The sequence below is a fragment of the Enoplosus armatus genome, chromosome 14 (genome assembly GCF_043641665.1).
Source record: "Enoplosus armatus isolate fEnoArm2 chromosome 14, fEnoArm2.hap1, whole genome shotgun sequence".
NCBI classification, from domain to species: Eukaryota; Metazoa; Chordata; class Actinopteri; order Centrarchiformes; family Enoplosidae; genus Enoplosus; species Enoplosus armatus.
In genome coordinates this window covers 16,975,975-16,992,138 of record NC_092193.1, presented here as the reverse complement: position 1 = coordinate 16,992,138, position 16,164 = coordinate 16,975,975, and the positions used below count along the sequence as shown (strand labels likewise).

Genomic DNA, 16,164 nt, shown 5'->3' with positions numbered 1-16,164 from the left:
AGATCACATCTGAAAGGCAGCGACAGGACGGTCGATGTTGCAATCCCTGCAGACCAGCACAACCACAACGGGTGTTTTTCAAGCACCAGGCGAACCGCACTCTCGTGTTCCCCCCCTGTGCTATTTTCAGACAAGACAAGCAGACCTCGTCCCTGCCCCCAGGGAGCCCTCAACAGCCTAAGACAGAGGGGAGCCAAGCTGCTTCTGGGTCAACACGCAGGATACAGTCAGTGGATTGTATGATATAGAACACATTGTGATGTGCACTGTCTCCATATGCTAGTTTTTACATTGCTTTGCGGCCCTTCTGCGTCTCTTTGTGGTCGTTTTGTGTCTTAAAGAGGTTGTTTTGCATCTCTTAATGGTCATTTTGAATGTCTCTGTAGTCGTTATGTCTCCATTTCAGTGATGCGCACGGGCCCCCTGACCTCTTAGGCCTCTGGACCGGTCCGCAGTAGGCTTGTTCAGTAATCCATTGCTAGGCGTAGACCCTCTTAGTTCTTGGCATCCCAATGAGAAGGTTTATATAGACATAACATTATGCAAATAGTAAATATTGCACTTGATTAATGTCACATAAAAGAGATCAAGAAGAAAGCAGGCAGGGGTAAAAACAGAATACGCATTTTAATGAAGAGTTTGATACAATATACGAAAAATCCTAGTTTCTGTTGAAACCACAGCTACACATCAACTGAACTTTATGTAACACATTATATTATTGTTTGATCAACTGATACGGGCACTAAATTAGGCCGGTGTCTTGCACAAATATCAAATCATCACTTAACAAAAACAATGCATGAGATTTTAGAGAGATCACAAATGAAAACATTATGTAAAAAAGATGAAACTTTCATCTACAGAACAAAATATGTTACAACATATTTAGGCTATCAGACTTGTAGCATTTTTACTCATCTCTGCTTGATATGTGTGTCAAAGGCTTTTGCATGTTGAGACCAACAAGCAGAATACGAGGCACAGGTATCAAAGGCAAGGCAATGCAAGTCCAACATTATGGAAGCATATCAACCTTGCTTGGCCTTCCTGTTGTCATTTAAATAACATCATCATAAATATCATTGTGTACGATTTCCTGTGTCTCATTAAGAAGGACCTGTCGTGGCTCATTTCTCTCTCTGCTCTTTATTGAACTGCACTTTACTTAGGACCTAATGATGAGGAACCTATGCATCCACATAATAAAAGGATGAAGTGCATTTATTTAAAGAAATGGGAACCAAACCAAAGCGTTATTCTGCAGTGAATTTATACATTGTACAGACAGAAAACGCCACAGCTACATTACTGTAATTCAAGCACCCGTTTGAGGTGAAGGCAGTGATGAAGACAGTAAGGCCCTTAATGACATACAAAATTCACACCCGAGCTGAAACTATTAGTCGATTTATCAATCGAAAGAAAATGAATCGGCAACTATTTTGATAATAAATTAATTGGTAGTTATTTTCAAGCAAAAAATACTAAAGATTCACTGGTTTCAGCTTCTCAAAGCTTGCAGGTTTTCTTAGTCCTCTATGACAGTAATCTTTTGTTTGGTCTTGGACTCGCTTTTTGGACAAATCAAAGTAAATGAAGATGTCACCTCGGGCTCTGGGAAACAGTCAACCTAGACCAAACGATTAATAATCGAGAAAATAATCGTCCAATTCATCTATAATGAAAATAACGTTAGTTGCAGTCCTAATGCATGCATTTTGGCTCAAAAACAGATGAAGTAACAACAAACCCCCGGGGCTGACAAAAAGAACAAGAACTGGTGCTACTGTCTTCATGTGAATATTGTGTATTTTCTAGCATTTAAAAGGATTATGCTTCGCTGAATGAGACACAGAGAAAACGATTCTATAAACAGGTGTTGCTGTAGTTTTTGAGCAGATTAGGAAGCACAGCTACAGCAGAGAAAGTTGTACGAGTCAGGAGTGACAAACGGAGCAGACTGACTGCTTGAACTGTACTGTACTTAAGTAAACTTAAGGTTTGCTACAAGCAATAGCAGGTTTGACGGCTCCTCCGTTCATGTGTTGCAGTTGTCTGATGAATCTGCAGAGCAGCTCAGTTAGATGAAAAAAATAAAAAGTGACACTTGTTCTTCACTCAGAGTCCACAGATAAACTGCAACTCTGGAAGAATCCAGAGGAGTCTGAAGAGTCTAAAGTGAACATTATTAAGAATACCGAGAGGTGAGGCCACTACTGAGAGGACCAAAAGAAATCAGAGGGCAGATCACTTTGGTCCACTTTTAATCGAGACATAGACATGCAGACACACACGCATCCCTCTCATTCTGGGTGTTATGTTACAATCTCAACTTCCTCTTTACTCCACGTCCCAGTGACTCTCTTTAGCTCAGTAAAAAGAAGTGGGGGGGGGGGGGGGGGGTGAGAGTCCAGGCAGGGACAAAAACTTTCCATCCAGTCACGTGACCCAAAATCACAACTCATGCCAACACTTCAGCCGAGTTACGTGAAGCAGTTAACGTTCAAGACTGCACAGTTGGATTGCTATCATTAGCTCTGAACACTTGACTGTGCATTTTCTCACAGATGTAATGTAGGTCATTCATGCCTCACTACAAAGACACGGGCACTCTTCACTCACTCCCTTCACAAACATTATCAGGATCATGAACCCATGACTACATGATACTGTAAGATTGCTATAATAGGAATAAACCTCATTTTTGCTGTAGGTTTTCCAGCATGTTAACAGTCCCCGTCACTTCCTCAGATCAACTGAGTGTACTGAGGATGTTCGACAAATAAGGCAACACACACACACACACACACACACACACACACACACACACATACTGGGCTACATAATTATGCTTTAACATAATAGCAACTGAGCTTTGGAGACAAAAGCATAACGTACCAAAAGGAGAGAAATACATCCACTCAGAGAGAAGGGACTATAAATAAATCACCTCATTAATTCTGTAACATTGTTAAATAAAATCACTGATTCAGTCAAAATCTTTTGCTTCTGGTTATACAGAATAAAACCTTTTGCTTTCATTTGATGAGGATGTTCACTTCAAAGCCAATAGTTTAGTTTTGTACCTGCGACTCTTTTTGCTCAACCAACCGTTTCTCAGTCAGGAACCATGTTGATGACAACGGAACCAGCAAAAATGTAGTGTACAATTGGCACAGTCTATTATCTGGATTGTTTCCATTGTTTGGCTGTGACTGCAGCTACATGTTCCTGGGGATATTGTAGGACATTGAGAGCGGCGGTGCGCTGGGGAGGAGGGCTGTGGTGGGGGAGCTAATCTCAGGCGGGTACGGCTGCAGACCCATCTGCTTGTTGTCGTGCAGCTTGCGGACAACAATGCGGCAGAAGTCTTCGTTGTGTCGGTGACAGTTGTCCAGGAGCTGGCGGACCTTGGCGGTGCGTGTGGTCTTGTTCACCACCAGTTCGTAATCCTCCCGCATCAGCATGGAGCGGGCCAGCAGGGCGTCCAGGCTCTGGTTCAGACAGGCCTCTGTCATCTGGGAGACGATCTCCTCGCGTCGCCTTGCGATCCACTGGGCGATCGGGCCTTGAGAGGGAGGGGAGTGCTGCAAGGGAGGAGAGTATTCTGCTGCAAGCGAGGAGAGAGAGGGGTTCAGATTTTGGTTGTACATTTTGGTAAAACAATAAAACCATTTTATTTGATCACCCATGTCATCCATTATGCTTTAACTGCTTGTACCTTGTTGCTGAGGCTGTGGCTTGAGGGTGAGGTTATGCAGCAGTGTCGCACATTCAAAGGTGGGCAGGACTGGTTTGACAGGTATATTCAAATCATTCAGGGGCCTGGCGCTCTGGTAGCAGTTCAGATTGTTGACTGCGCAGTTGTCCTTCAAAGACCCAGGAGGCTCCGGAGGATGACCTATGAATGACGATGGAAGCCCCTCTACTTCAGAAAGAGTAGAAGAAGATGTGTGATGCACCCACGGGGAAAACAAAGCTTGTATTATATACATATTATTCTTACATAATGCTCGTCTGTGCTCTTCCAATGCCTTTAAATGTTTTATACGAGTAGAGACACAGCAGCATAGCCGCTCAGTAAATGATTCCAGTATATGAAATCAGAATCAGAAATACTTTATTGATCCCCGGGGGGAAATTGTACAGTACCGGTGCTCCCATTCAAGATTAGAAAGCAGCATAAATTTAGAAATAAGAGTATGTACAAAATATAAAAATAAGAAATAGAAAATAAAAATATACACATTTACAATATTTAGTGAAAAATAAAAGTAAAAAATATATAAAACAGCAATGTATATGTATGTCTATATATATATATGTATGTATTGCACTGTCAGTATATGTAGAAGATTTTCAATCTGTCATTCTGAGTCAGTGACTCAGAGGGAGGAGTTGAACAGTTTGATGGCCACAGGCAGGAATGATTTCCTGTGGCGCTCAGTTGTACATTTGGGAGGAATGAGTCTCCCACTGAAGGTGCTAATAGAAATGCCAGTCCTGTTGTGATTACCTTTAGAAGGTGCAACATTGCTGCTGGTGAGGGCGCCTGGTAGAGATATGTCTGTGTCCTGGGAGGAGCAAGAGCCAGAGCCAGAGCCAGAGACTGAGCCTGAGCCTGAGCCTGATCCTGAACCTGAACCCAAGGTGGAGCTCTCCTGTGGCAGAACAACCAGCAATGTTAAACTCATATTTCCACACAGACATTACAGACATAATGCCAAAGATAGACACGACTTAAATGCAGAAGTGCATCCCCAAGCGTCAGGGTTTGGTATTAGACTTTATCTTGATATTTCGGCAGACATTTCAGCTACTGACCGGCCAGGGGCTGGGCCTGTCCTTCAGCGTGTTCAGGGATCCCTCCTCACTCTGCTTCTCACCCACTGACTGGGCTGAACAACAGCCGGACCTCCCCATCACCTGTGGAGGAGCAAGGAAGAAGAGGGGGGGTGAGTCACACTGACGGGCAAGATTAGTAGGGAACAATCAAAAGTTAAGAATGTGTTAAAAACAAATGTGCAAAAATAAAAGCCTATACATCAGCTGTGAACCAAAATAAGACATTATTATAATGTCTTTGTCAAACAGCTTGTGGAGCAGAAGCGGTTTCCGACCACATTAAACACTCACTTTCTCTAAATTCTCCCCTGGTGGTAGCGTTGCTCATACTGAAGGGTCCTACTGTATATCTGACGTTAAAAGCTTGCTGCGTATCCCAGTTCTTATCCGTTAAAAGTAACATATAGTGACTATTTATTACTAGTAACAACATTTAAAACAAGACCAAAAAGAGGAAGGATATGTTAAGGGGAAATTATGAAGTGCTTTTTTTTGACCTGTCATCCTCTCTTAGTCACTGTACAATTCAAACTGTCCCAAATTACACACAGTTCAACATCCAGGTCCCCTTCTTAGAGAAACCATGTATTCCTGAACAGGGGTATTTCCTTTCTCCATCTTTACAGTCAGACTGGTGCTACCTAACACCACAAGACATGATCAAATAGGTCTTTAGATGATGTAATAAGTTGTCCATGTTTCCAGGGAATGGCGAACAAGTGTGTTTTGTTTCCCATAATACAGCTCTGCTTCACTCTCAGAATCACACACATTTACAACTTTGACCTTACAGTTACAATCCCCCACAGCTGGGCAGATAAAACTGCTTCCCTTAACTGTGAGTTAGTTAATTAGCAAAGTGAAGCAACTGACAGGTAATTAATCAGTTCAAATGTTAATAACAGTTTGTTTTTGTTCATTTACCAAAGACACTAAACATCTGCTGGTTTCAGTTTCAGAACACAACAAGTTACTTGATTTTCTCCAAACAAACACTTTAGACTCTGGTAACATGTGACACGTATTTGCCATTATATATATATATATATATATATTCCTATTATTATCAATTAATGAATAAAAACTAATAGTGAATACAATTCTAATTGACTTTAGAACCCGGACTTTCCTGCACATTCAAAACATTTTTCTGTGAAGCCCCTACACTGCTCTGTTGACTACCTGATAATGTAGGCATAAATGCATAAAACAGTTCAACGAAGAACTGTGAGACTCCTGACTGACCTTTGACCTCTTGATCTCCAACACGGCCTCCAAGAAGTCGATTTCGTCAAACTTCCTCACCATGGGCTCCAGCTCAATCAAACATTCTGAAATGGCAGTAAACGCATCACACCTTTACTGCATATCCAAACAATGCAAAACTATCTTTCACTGGTATCACCTCATGTGCTTTTTTTTTTTTTTTAAACCACAGCTCTCTAAGCTCAGTGTGGTCAGCAACAATGTTCACAGGTGATTTTATTTAAATAATAAAATGGAATCCTACCTAACTGTTAAATTCACAGTGTTATGGTTTCAGCAGAGTACATTTACAACAAGAAAATGAAGACAGATAAATCAAGACCTGAATTTTTTCCAACAATGTGGAAAATATGCTGATGTGACTGTGATGCTGTGACTCTGCAGTTTGTGTGGGTGTGTCAGTGAGACAGAATGAGAGAACCAAGGTAAAGTTTTTTTTGTCCTGCACTTGTCTAAACACATGTCAGTGACTAGTTCCTGCCTGTTTTGGGAAAGAGATGAACAATTCCTATAAACGTCTGAATGGGAAACATAAATCTGCGTCATGTTCTGATCAAAAAGCGGCTCTGATTATTTGGTCATAAAGAGAAATTAAAGTGACATGCAGCTACCTGGACAGAACCTGATTATGTTAACTGAATTTGTATTGTAGTGTAATTTTTATTTTGTCTATAACACATAAACATAATAAAGTTAAATGAAAGAATGTTTTCACTGGCTGTTCATCCATCTAACAGCATTTATCAAAGGCTGGTGAGTCTCAATTATTTGTTCTAATTTGAAAAAAAACAAAACATTTGTGGGGCCATTTCATCAACTATAAATATCACGAAATTAAGTTTCATCTCAGCTTTACCATTTTTCAGTTTCAGTGAAGACAGAAACTTTTAATAACGTCACAGGAAGACACTTTGTCACTGCTTTGTCAGGATCAGAATTTAGCACTGACTTGTAGGATTTGCCTGTTACTCAACATGAAGACGGATCAGGTCATCATGTTTTTTTTATGAATTTGTAATCTCCTGCCAGAAATGAATTCGCTTCCTGCGCTTCAGTTATTTTAGAGAGCTTACTGAGGAAGGAGGGTCGTTCGTCGGGATTAGCGGTCCAGCCGCAGGTCATCAAACTGATGAGGGTTTCTCTGCTGGGGATGTCAGCAGGCAGACTGTTCAGACTCGTGTCAGGACGCATCCCACGAAGCACACTGAACATGATCTGCATGGGGTTCGTCACCTCTGACCACACAAAGACACACACAGATCAGCACCATGAAAGCTCAAACTCAAAGAGCAACAGAACAGTATTAGAGTGACACATAATAAATAATGTGTTACCTTCAAATGGAATCTGCCTGGACAGCACTTCCCACATAATGATGGCATAGCTACAACGTAAACATCATGGAGAGAAACAGTCAGAGTTACTTCATTCTTTTTCGGTATTCCCCTTTAGAGCTGAGGGACTTTACGACAAGCTAACCAGAGAGGCTGCTTTGAGGAAGAGCAATGACTGACTGAACTGTTGCAGCAATCCTAACCTATTACCCAAAAGCTTAAGAGACTGCATCAGCCATTATTCAGCAGAGATTCATCTTCAGCCACAGAGGAAAGTAGATTACTTATACTTTTTTTTCCTTTTTTTTTTTTTTACTTTACTGTAATAGTCACCACTCCTGAAATCAGACTCAAATCATTTGCCCAATGCAATCAACAGATATAGTCTTTGGAACAAATCCAGGCACTGTTCTGCTTTGGTATGCTAAAAATCCAACCCCATGCTGGCACGTTGTCTCACCTTGCCAGTCAGGAAAACGTAATTTCCCTGTAATGCTTGTCCTCGACAAATATTTACTCTATCAGTTCAAAATCAGTGCAATAAAGTCGTCAAGAGTTCAAGATACTAAAACCATATCCAGATGAATGGAGAACGTATTTACTGTATCATTCTACTGCCCAACCCATAACTAATCACTAGTTTTTGGGACTTGGTGTCTCACCTGTACATATCGTGTTTCACATCGGCCCGGCGGCTCTTGGATGGTTCGTACTTCTCGGGGGGCATGTAGATCACTGTGCCCCCCATCTCTGTGGGCTTGGACCCTGAGCCTTTGCTGACGGACAGCTGCCGCCACTTTGAAAGGCCAAAGTCTGCAATCTGAATAGAACAAAAGCAGAACATAAGCATTATTTAAGAATTCTCTACATATGTTTTAACATTGTTTTAATCTTTTTCTTTTATCAAGTAAAGACAATTGAACATTAGCTATGGTGCAGCAGAATTGTCCTGTTTATCAGAGCGGCAGCTTCTAGGATGCACTTTCTTTATTAGCACGACGTGCTTTGGAAGCAGCACACACATACAGTTATCATGAAAGTAACAGTAGACAACCACACTCAGTCAAACTCTCAAACGTTTGTTTCATTTTGTCACACATACAGTTCATACTGTACCAAATTCTCACTGTCACGCATACCTTAACGTGAAATTCCCCATCCAACAGTATGTTCTGTGTCTTTAGGTCATGATGTAGGAGGGGCGGGCTCATGTTGTGAAGGAAGTTAACCCCCAGGGCAATCTCATACAGAATCCTCAGTCGCAAAGGCCAGGCAAGCCCAGGGTACATGTCCTTCTGTAGGCAGAGACGACAGACCAGGTTTAAAAATATCAATAAATGTCTCAATAGAAAGTGTTTAGGGAAGTGCAGAGAAAGAGGACCTGTTATACTGCGATAAGAAACAAAGCAATTGTGCAAGAGCACAAAATGAAGGGAGAGAAAATGTAATACACCAAGACAAGTGGGAATTTCCCCCTGTATACAGATACAACTATATTTGTCCGTTATTTGACAGCTTAGCTTCTCTTCCCCTGCCTGTTTCAAAGTTTCATCAGAGACCATGAATACATCCAAGTTTCACTTTTGCTTGCCATCTCTTGACAGGATTGCCATGGCATGCATGTACATGCTGAGTGATGGATAAAAGAGACAGAGCTACAGATGAGGCAGCTTGCCAAAAAGAACAAAGAGACCGTTTTCATTTTGGCAACAAAAGTGGAAAAACTGTAGAAGAAATATTTGAGACTGTGTCATGTGACTGAATACAAAAAAGTCAAATCAAACCACTTTTTATTTCTGTTTAGTTACATATTAGCTCTCATTTCCTGAGTGATACATGCCTCATAGCCAAGAAAATTGGCTTTATTTTCATTTTAATTTAATTCTTAATCCATATTAATTCTTTAATCCATATTCATTCTAGCCCTGGATTATGATGTTTGGACTAGATTGGTTTCTGAATGAACAGCTCTTATGAAGTGATGAAGTTACTTGATGACATATAGCTACCTCGTGGAGCAACAGGTCCAGAGAACCATTGCTCATGAACTCTGTGACTATGCAGAAGAACTCAGGCTCGTTGCAGATGCCAAAGATCTGGATGATGTAGTTGAACCTGGCTTTGTGGAGCACCTCTGCCTCCTTCAGCAGGCAGTTCCTCTCTCTGAAACACAGACTCAGAGTCAGTCTTTGCTCTCAGACAAAGTGATAGAAATGCCAAAGCAGTGATGACATTTGTAGTGTTGTTGGTGTACACAGAGTTACGGGAAGCACAGCAAAGAAAGGAATCTTGGAAGTTGACGCATCACTCATCATCAGTGCTGCGCGATATGGTTGAAATTATCACATTAGTATGGACACTTCAAGATATTCATATATATCATGACATGGCAAATATATGCAAAATCACATGTAAATGATTAAACTGATGTTCAAAGCAGTGACCTGTGAGGCACTGTTACATGTTACATGAGGCCAAATTCTGTGTCAAAAAAATACGTCAAGACAAAATACTTTTTAAGTACAAGCTCATTCATTTGGACTACAGAAATGTGTAGAATGACAATATTAATTAACCATATCATCACAATATGATCTAGTTGAACTTCAGCACGTTAATACTGAGTTATTGCACGCCCCTTACTGTCATTGCATCATTACACAGGGGAGTAAAGGGTCACTGTACCCAAAATATTTAAGAATTTACGAATTTGTGCAGCTCAGCTTTAAGTGTGTGCATGCGAGTATGTTATGTTATAGTAGAGTATGTTATAATTATGTATAAACCTGGCAACTGGTCAAAAGAGAAAGCAATGAAACAACTCCTGGGATGCAACAACAGCACCTATTAGAGCCTGACCGATTAAATTGGCCAAGCCAATATATCGCCAATAGATCAGTATCGGCATATATGTTGGCTAATAAGTCAAAAGAAATAGAAAGAACAGAAATGCTAAGATATGTTTAAGATAACGTAGACACGGTGCCTCCATTACATAGCTTGTCCAGAGAGCACTGACATGTGACATCCTGCTCATTAAATATCCTGATCACAATTCTTTAACAACCAAACTGAATGAATCCTTTAAAAAATGTTGCTATGTTGTACACGTATGTGTCATCCAGAGACAAACCCTGCAGCTGCTCCACACACAGAGTAGTAAAACAACACCTGGGACACTATTTATACATCTGATTCAAATGTACCTGCAAGCCTTAAATATGATTAAAACTGACACCAATTCAAGTCTTGGTGCTCTGATTTCCGCCTTAGACAGTTGTCAGTGACTGCACAGTAGACATAGCTCACTTTTCGGTAACTGGAATAGCACAATGAAAGTTTCTGTTTATGAGTGCATTTGTCTTTAAATGTACAGCGGTTATAATTCAGTGTACATGGTCTAAAATGTTACATGAGGTGGTCACAGAGACAAACACGGGGTACCTTTCTCCAACAGGACAGTCGAGTTTCAGGCACTTGATGGCCACAGTGGTCCTCCAGTCGGAGTGCTGCGCCTTGAACACGGTGCCGAAGCCCCCTCTGCTCAGGTAGTACAGGTCCGTCAGCTTCTGGTAGGGGATGACCGGCAAGGTGCTGGTCAGACTGCCAATGTTCACACAGCCCATAGCCGCGGACGGCTCCATAGCAGTTTGTGAGCCCTTTACGGGAAGTCTCTGAGGATTTATCACCCACCAAGTCAGCCAGTGAAAGCAGAACTGCCCCTTTTGGTGAAAGCAATGAGGAAGAGCTCTCGTGTCATAATGTCGCTGACTGCTAGTAAGCTAAGCTAGCTAACGTTAATGTAGCAGAGATGGAGGAATGCTGAGAAGGAGCTACTGATAAACGGTTCACCCGTTAACTGACGAAAAATGCCGTGCACCCAACGACTAGAATTAAATATAGGCGCTTTCACGTGCCCGTTTATTCATATTATGCTGCCAGACTGCCTCTAAACAGCTGTCACAGGCTGTGTCAATAAGGGACAACAACAGCGAGATGTGAGCTCCGCTGTCAGGCAGGTGGGTTTGTTGTTGCTAATGACGACACGCTTCCGGGTTTTTACAAGATGCGTTCATGCGCATAGGTTTCGACGGTTTCTAAGAGTTGACCTGAATTTTATTGTATTGTGAGACTGATTTTCCAAACAGGCCTCTGAGCACATACAGCGGCAAGATGAATTACAGATAGGGGCAAGTCCAAATATGAAGATGGAGTGTTTATAGGTTGTTTTAATAACTGCATCGTTTAGGATTCAAATTCACAATTTGTTTCAGTTTCGACTTCCTCCGAGCATGAACTCAACCAGGGTTTTTTAACATGCTGGAATTCCCCAAACCTAGGGGTTTCCAAACGTGCTGTTGTTGTAATGTGTGAATACAAAATTGAAATTATTATTAGGTCGTGCCAGGACAAGAAAGCCTCACATCTCTACTATATCCTCTTGTCAATAGTAAAAAACAACAACTATATGTTTAATTCAGCATTCAGTACTTATTTTAGACATCCTTAGCAGAATTTAAAGGATCATACATAGAAAAAACACGGACACTATAATATACAACATATATAAAAACACAAACACAAATTATGTACATAATTATGTAAATAAATAAGAAGTGTAGAAATGTCCATTGGTTATGATAAAACTATAAATCCTTATAAAAGTATCATACTAATTAGAAAGAATAAACAATTAATACTAAATACCATTATATTAAATATATCACTAATGCAGTAATGACCTTATTGTGTTATCAACTTATTGTTATCTTATGTGTCACTTTTTACAATAGTATAAAAAAAATAAAAAAGATTGAATATATTTCCAATCATAATATTATTATTAGACATTCACAGAGTTTATGTTTTCATTATGACGTTTTGTAGGTTTCCTTCTTTTCCTGTCTTGGTGGACTGGACGCACACTGAAGCACATGACTCGCTGAAGCACGTGTTTGTGTTGTCCCCTTGTAATCTGAAACCCCTGTGAAGCAGAGGCTGTCAGCAAATCAGATACCATGTTGTAACTGCTGCTTACGTGGATGTCACTCAGACTGCCTGGTGTTTTTGATGATCCAGCAAGACTATCAACAGGACAGTCCCTGCACAGCTCAGGCAAGAAACTGAAGTTGGGATAATTTGCTCTGAACTGGTGTAAGTAGGCTATTATACTCTGTGTGTCCTTGTGTTTATATGAATTAACTCTCTACGCTTGTTAACAGTTTAAAAAGCTCACCAAGGACACCACAGATGGCTGCCTCCTTTGTTCCAGTTCCATTCCCAGTGGACTGGACTGGAGCGTGTAGGACCTGGACCAAGAGGTGGTCTCCCATACATGCTTCTTCGTCCATGAGCTGCGAGCCCTCACCTCCAGAAAGTATTTCCTGGGTGAGGGGAGTTGGACCCTGGGGTGCTGCAGTTGGGGCTCCCACCCCAGATGACTCCTGGATTAGACCCAGAGGAGGCATGTTGGATGGGTTGTCTACACTGCGGGAGGGTGATGGGAGCCTTGGGGATAGCTGGGTGGAGAGACACTTCACCCCGACACTGCTGGGCTACGAGATCCTGGAAGAGAGGGCAAAGTTCACGGTAAGGATTCAACATTTATAATAGATCTATCAATGAAAGAAAAAGATCTCAGACTGATAGTTCTCTGATACTGATATGTTGTATTTTTAGGTAAAAACCTTTTCAGAGGGACACTAATGTGCTGGATGGATGAACGGATGTATGTAAATTTTAAAAACACATGGACTTTGTCTGATGATGTATGTAATGTCACACTGGCATCATATGACTTCCTCTCTTGAAAAAGCTTATGTAACTAGTATGCATGCTTGTGTTGACCGCACAATACTGTTGAAAGAGCAAAATCAGTCACAGTCACAAGTGTGTTTGCAACAGCAGCTGCACTTAAAATCCCCTGTTTTCAGAGGACTCTTGAGATGTTGCTCTATGTGCTATTTGTGTCCATTACAGCTCACTTGTGGCGCCCGTGTTGGCTTCTGTGTTGTAGGTTTATAAGGTCCTGGTGACGGGGAGTCAAGGAGACAGCTGGGTGATCTTCAGAAGATTCGCCGACTTCTGCAGGCTCAGTGACAAGGTGAGAACCACTCTAAGATGCTATTCATGGAGCATCGCTGAAATGACAAACCATGACGTTTCCAGAGTAGCTTGTTGATAGACGAGGGTAAGTTATGGTCGTGAAATCAGTTAACTCCAGTAAAATGTTGCACCAACAATCAGTGTCATGGCAGTTCCTCCATGATAATCCTCGAATATTTCTTTATGTGAAATTCTCTCTTGTTTGTTTTATCCATGTGACGTTCAGAGCACCGTGTCCGAGGCACTGGTCTGAATTGTCTTTGTCCAAGGAGAGATCTGCAGGATTATACAGTCTGCTGCCTCCATTAGTGCAGTACACATTAGCACACATTCATCTGATCATGAACCACTAACACTTTTCACTGTCGCTGATATGATATCATTGCCATACTTGTTTTGTGTTTTCTAACCCTTTTGTTCATTGCTGTGGTTGCAGCTTAAAGAGCTGTTTCCCAGCTTTGGTCTATCCTTGCCTCCTAAGCGCTGGTTCAAAGACAACTATGATGAGGAGTTCCTCGAGGAGAGGCAGATTGGGCTGCAGACATTTCTGCAGAACTTGACGTTGCAGGTAGACATCATCAGCAGGTGTGTATTGTGGCGATGAGGAATCTGACTCCTTTAGAGATCAGCCTCATCCGTCTTTGATTTGGATTTTTGAATGTATTTGCTCCTCAGTGAAGCTGTCAGACACTTTCTGTGTTTGGTTGACCCACCGAGTCCATTTGACAGTCTGGAGGAAAGTAGGGTAAGGTGACGTTCTTCACAAAAGTATTGTCTAGGGAGCTAAATGTCAACTCGGTTGTCTGGTAACCCAATGTCTATTGTTCTGAATACAGGCTTTTTGTGAGACTCTGGAGGAGACTAACCATCGTCTTCAGAGGGAACTCTTGGAAAATCAGAGAGAAGTTGAGTCTTTGAAGAGGACCCTGGGGGAGAGGGAAAACCACATCAGCCTCCTGGTGAAGAAAGACAAGTAAAGATGTGTCTAGTGCACAAAAACACTGGGGGCATTATATGTGCTGTGCACTGGATTGAAATGATTTCCTCTTACACAGATCCCCGTCCCTTTCCCCCGGAGAGCTTTGAGGGTCCTTGCCGGCTAAGAGCAACGATAACCACAAACACCAACACACAGAAGGAGACACAGATGTGAATGGATTCAAGCAAAAAGACACAGATGGAAACGAAGGGGCAGATAATGACAGAGACACTCTGTAACTGAGGTAGACATAGAATCAAACCATGGAACAAGGTAGACAACCCAGTCCTCCCATATTTACTCTTTATATTCCTGTTGGAAAGCCTATTTTAAACTGGCACCCTTAATAGCAGTAAAAACTAGAAAATGTAAAAGAAACATTAATTCATGGGAAAGCGTCCATTTCACAGGTCCTGAAAAGTTTAAATATTTATTTTCTGTGTTGGAGTTAATGATAATTTTTACCTTTGCTACAATTTTTTTTCCATCCCTAGGTGACCGTCTGAGATGCAAGACTACAGTCATGAGGAATAATGGACAGATTGACTTTTGTCTAATGTAATACACTGCAGACTTTGCATATCTGTATCTTCCTTTTATTTTTATGTATCAGTGTTTGTGTGGGTTTGTACATGCACTGTAGTAGTATTTTCAGATACGATATGTAAATTCACTTTGATATTGCCATGTTTCATATATATAAGATATCCAACTTTGTATTCACAAAAAGTGCCTGATTTATGGTGCTTTGAAAAGAAAAGAATCTGCTGCTTCGCTTAAATGTGAATCATGAACCTTGTTATTAATTTTGAAGCCAAAGACACATATGACCAGAAGGTGGCAGTGTATTAGCAGTTTCCAAAGGTGAAGCCACTGTACGTGAATCAAAGGGATGCTGGGAACTTGATGTTCTGTTCTCATCACACACGTGACCACCTCTCCAAACCCCGAACACTGTGCTCCTTGATAAACGGATGGCTTTTTTTTAGATGAAAGGCAGAGCACATGTTTTCCTCTCAAAGATCAACAGCTTTGTCAACGTGTGTGTGTGTCACAGCTTCAGTCCCATTCAAGTGGGCCTCATTATCAGACCGAAGAGCCATGTAGTTTCACTTCATTCTTTCTATTTGAATCATTGAACAAATCACAGAGGTGGGCAGCGATTCAGACGTCTGGCACCAGGTTGCATTCATACTGCTACACAACAAACATGCAATATGAATAAAAACAACTCCCACTGCCTAACCGTGATTTGAAAAGTAATAAGCAATGACTATAAGAGCAGGAATAAAAATAAACATACAATGTTCAAGGAAAACAAAATCACAGAGGCATAAAAAATATTTTGGGTTTCAAAACTATTTTTTGAAAAGCTGTGTTTGGCTGATACATTCAAGGGTCTTTGGCTTCATTTATGGCACCTAACCAGTGAAATATAGTTTTGAGATTAACCTAAAGGACCTTAAGTAAAATATTAATATATTTCATAACATTACTTGTCATAGGAAAAAACACACAATTATAAAGAATAGTTAAATGTGACTATGTGTTATTTAAATGTTTTGAAGAAGATTTGATCATGAACCTCACAAAATTGTCCTCCGATGATGATGAGGATGAGGATGATGATGA

General features: G+C 41.0%; 2 protein-coding genes across 2 annotated transcripts; one reads left to right on the top strand and one right to left on the bottom strand.

The window, feature by feature from the left end:
- Positions 1 to 608: 608 nt before the first annotated feature.
- Positions 609 to 11,117, bottom strand: LOC139296641 (receptor-interacting serine/threonine-protein kinase 2-like). The gene is made up of 11 exons (XM_070919107.1): positions 10,893 to 11,117; positions 9,458 to 9,611; positions 8,588 to 8,743; positions 8,111 to 8,268; positions 7,449 to 7,498; positions 7,188 to 7,349; positions 6,094 to 6,179; positions 4,828 to 4,929; positions 4,520 to 4,664; positions 3,725 to 3,931; positions 609 to 3,613 (listed from the first exon to the last, which is right to left on the bottom strand). Exons 1-11 carry the CDS (start codon positions 11,090 to 11,092, stop codon positions 3,225 to 3,227), a joined length of 1,809 nt encoding a protein of 602 aa, XP_070775208.1. The 5' UTR covers positions 11,093 to 11,117; the 3' UTR covers positions 609 to 3,224.
- A 1,581-nt stretch (positions 11,118 to 12,698) lies between these two features.
- Positions 12,699 to 14,677, top strand: LOC139296429 (sorting nexin-16-like). Its single transcript, XM_070918829.1, has 6 exons — positions 12,699 to 13,037; positions 13,465 to 13,551; positions 13,990 to 14,138; positions 14,229 to 14,298; positions 14,390 to 14,526; positions 14,609 to 14,677. The coding sequence occupies exons 1-6, from the start codon at positions 12,699 to 12,701 to the stop codon at positions 14,637 to 14,639; spliced, it is 813 nt and encodes a 270-aa protein (XP_070774930.1). The 3' UTR covers positions 14,640 to 14,677.
- Positions 14,678 to 16,164: the final 1,487 nt, after the last annotated feature.

What these genes read in the sequence shown, in the direction of transcription:
- LOC139296641 (XM_070919107.1), bottom strand. Translation starts at nt 11,092, where the DNA reads ATGGAGCCGTCCGCGGCTATGGGCTGTGTGAACATTGGCAGTCTGACC. An exon ending in CGAACGACCCTCCTTCCTCA is followed by an intron (nt 6,180 to 7,187) that starts GTAAGCTCTCTA and finishes CTGCCATTTCAG; the next exon opens with AATGTTTGATTGAGCTGGAG. An exon ending in TGGAGATCAAGAGGTCAAAG is followed by an intron (nt 4,930 to 6,093) that starts GTCAGTCAGGAG and finishes GCTCCTCCACAG; the next exon opens with GTGATGGGGAGGTCCGGCTG.
- LOC139296429 (XM_070918829.1), top strand. Translation starts at nt 12,699, where the DNA reads ATGGCTGCCTCCTTTGTTCCAGTTCCATTCCCAGTGGACTGGACTGGA. An exon ending in CAGGTAGACATCATCAGCAG is followed by an intron (nt 14,139 to 14,228) that starts GTGTGTATTGTG and finishes TTTGCTCCTCAG; the next exon opens with TGAAGCTGTCAGACACTTTC. An exon ending in CTCCTGGTGAAGAAAGACAA is followed by an intron (nt 14,527 to 14,608) that starts GTAAAGATGTGT and finishes CCTCTTACACAG; the next exon opens with ATCCCCGTCCCTTTCCCCCG.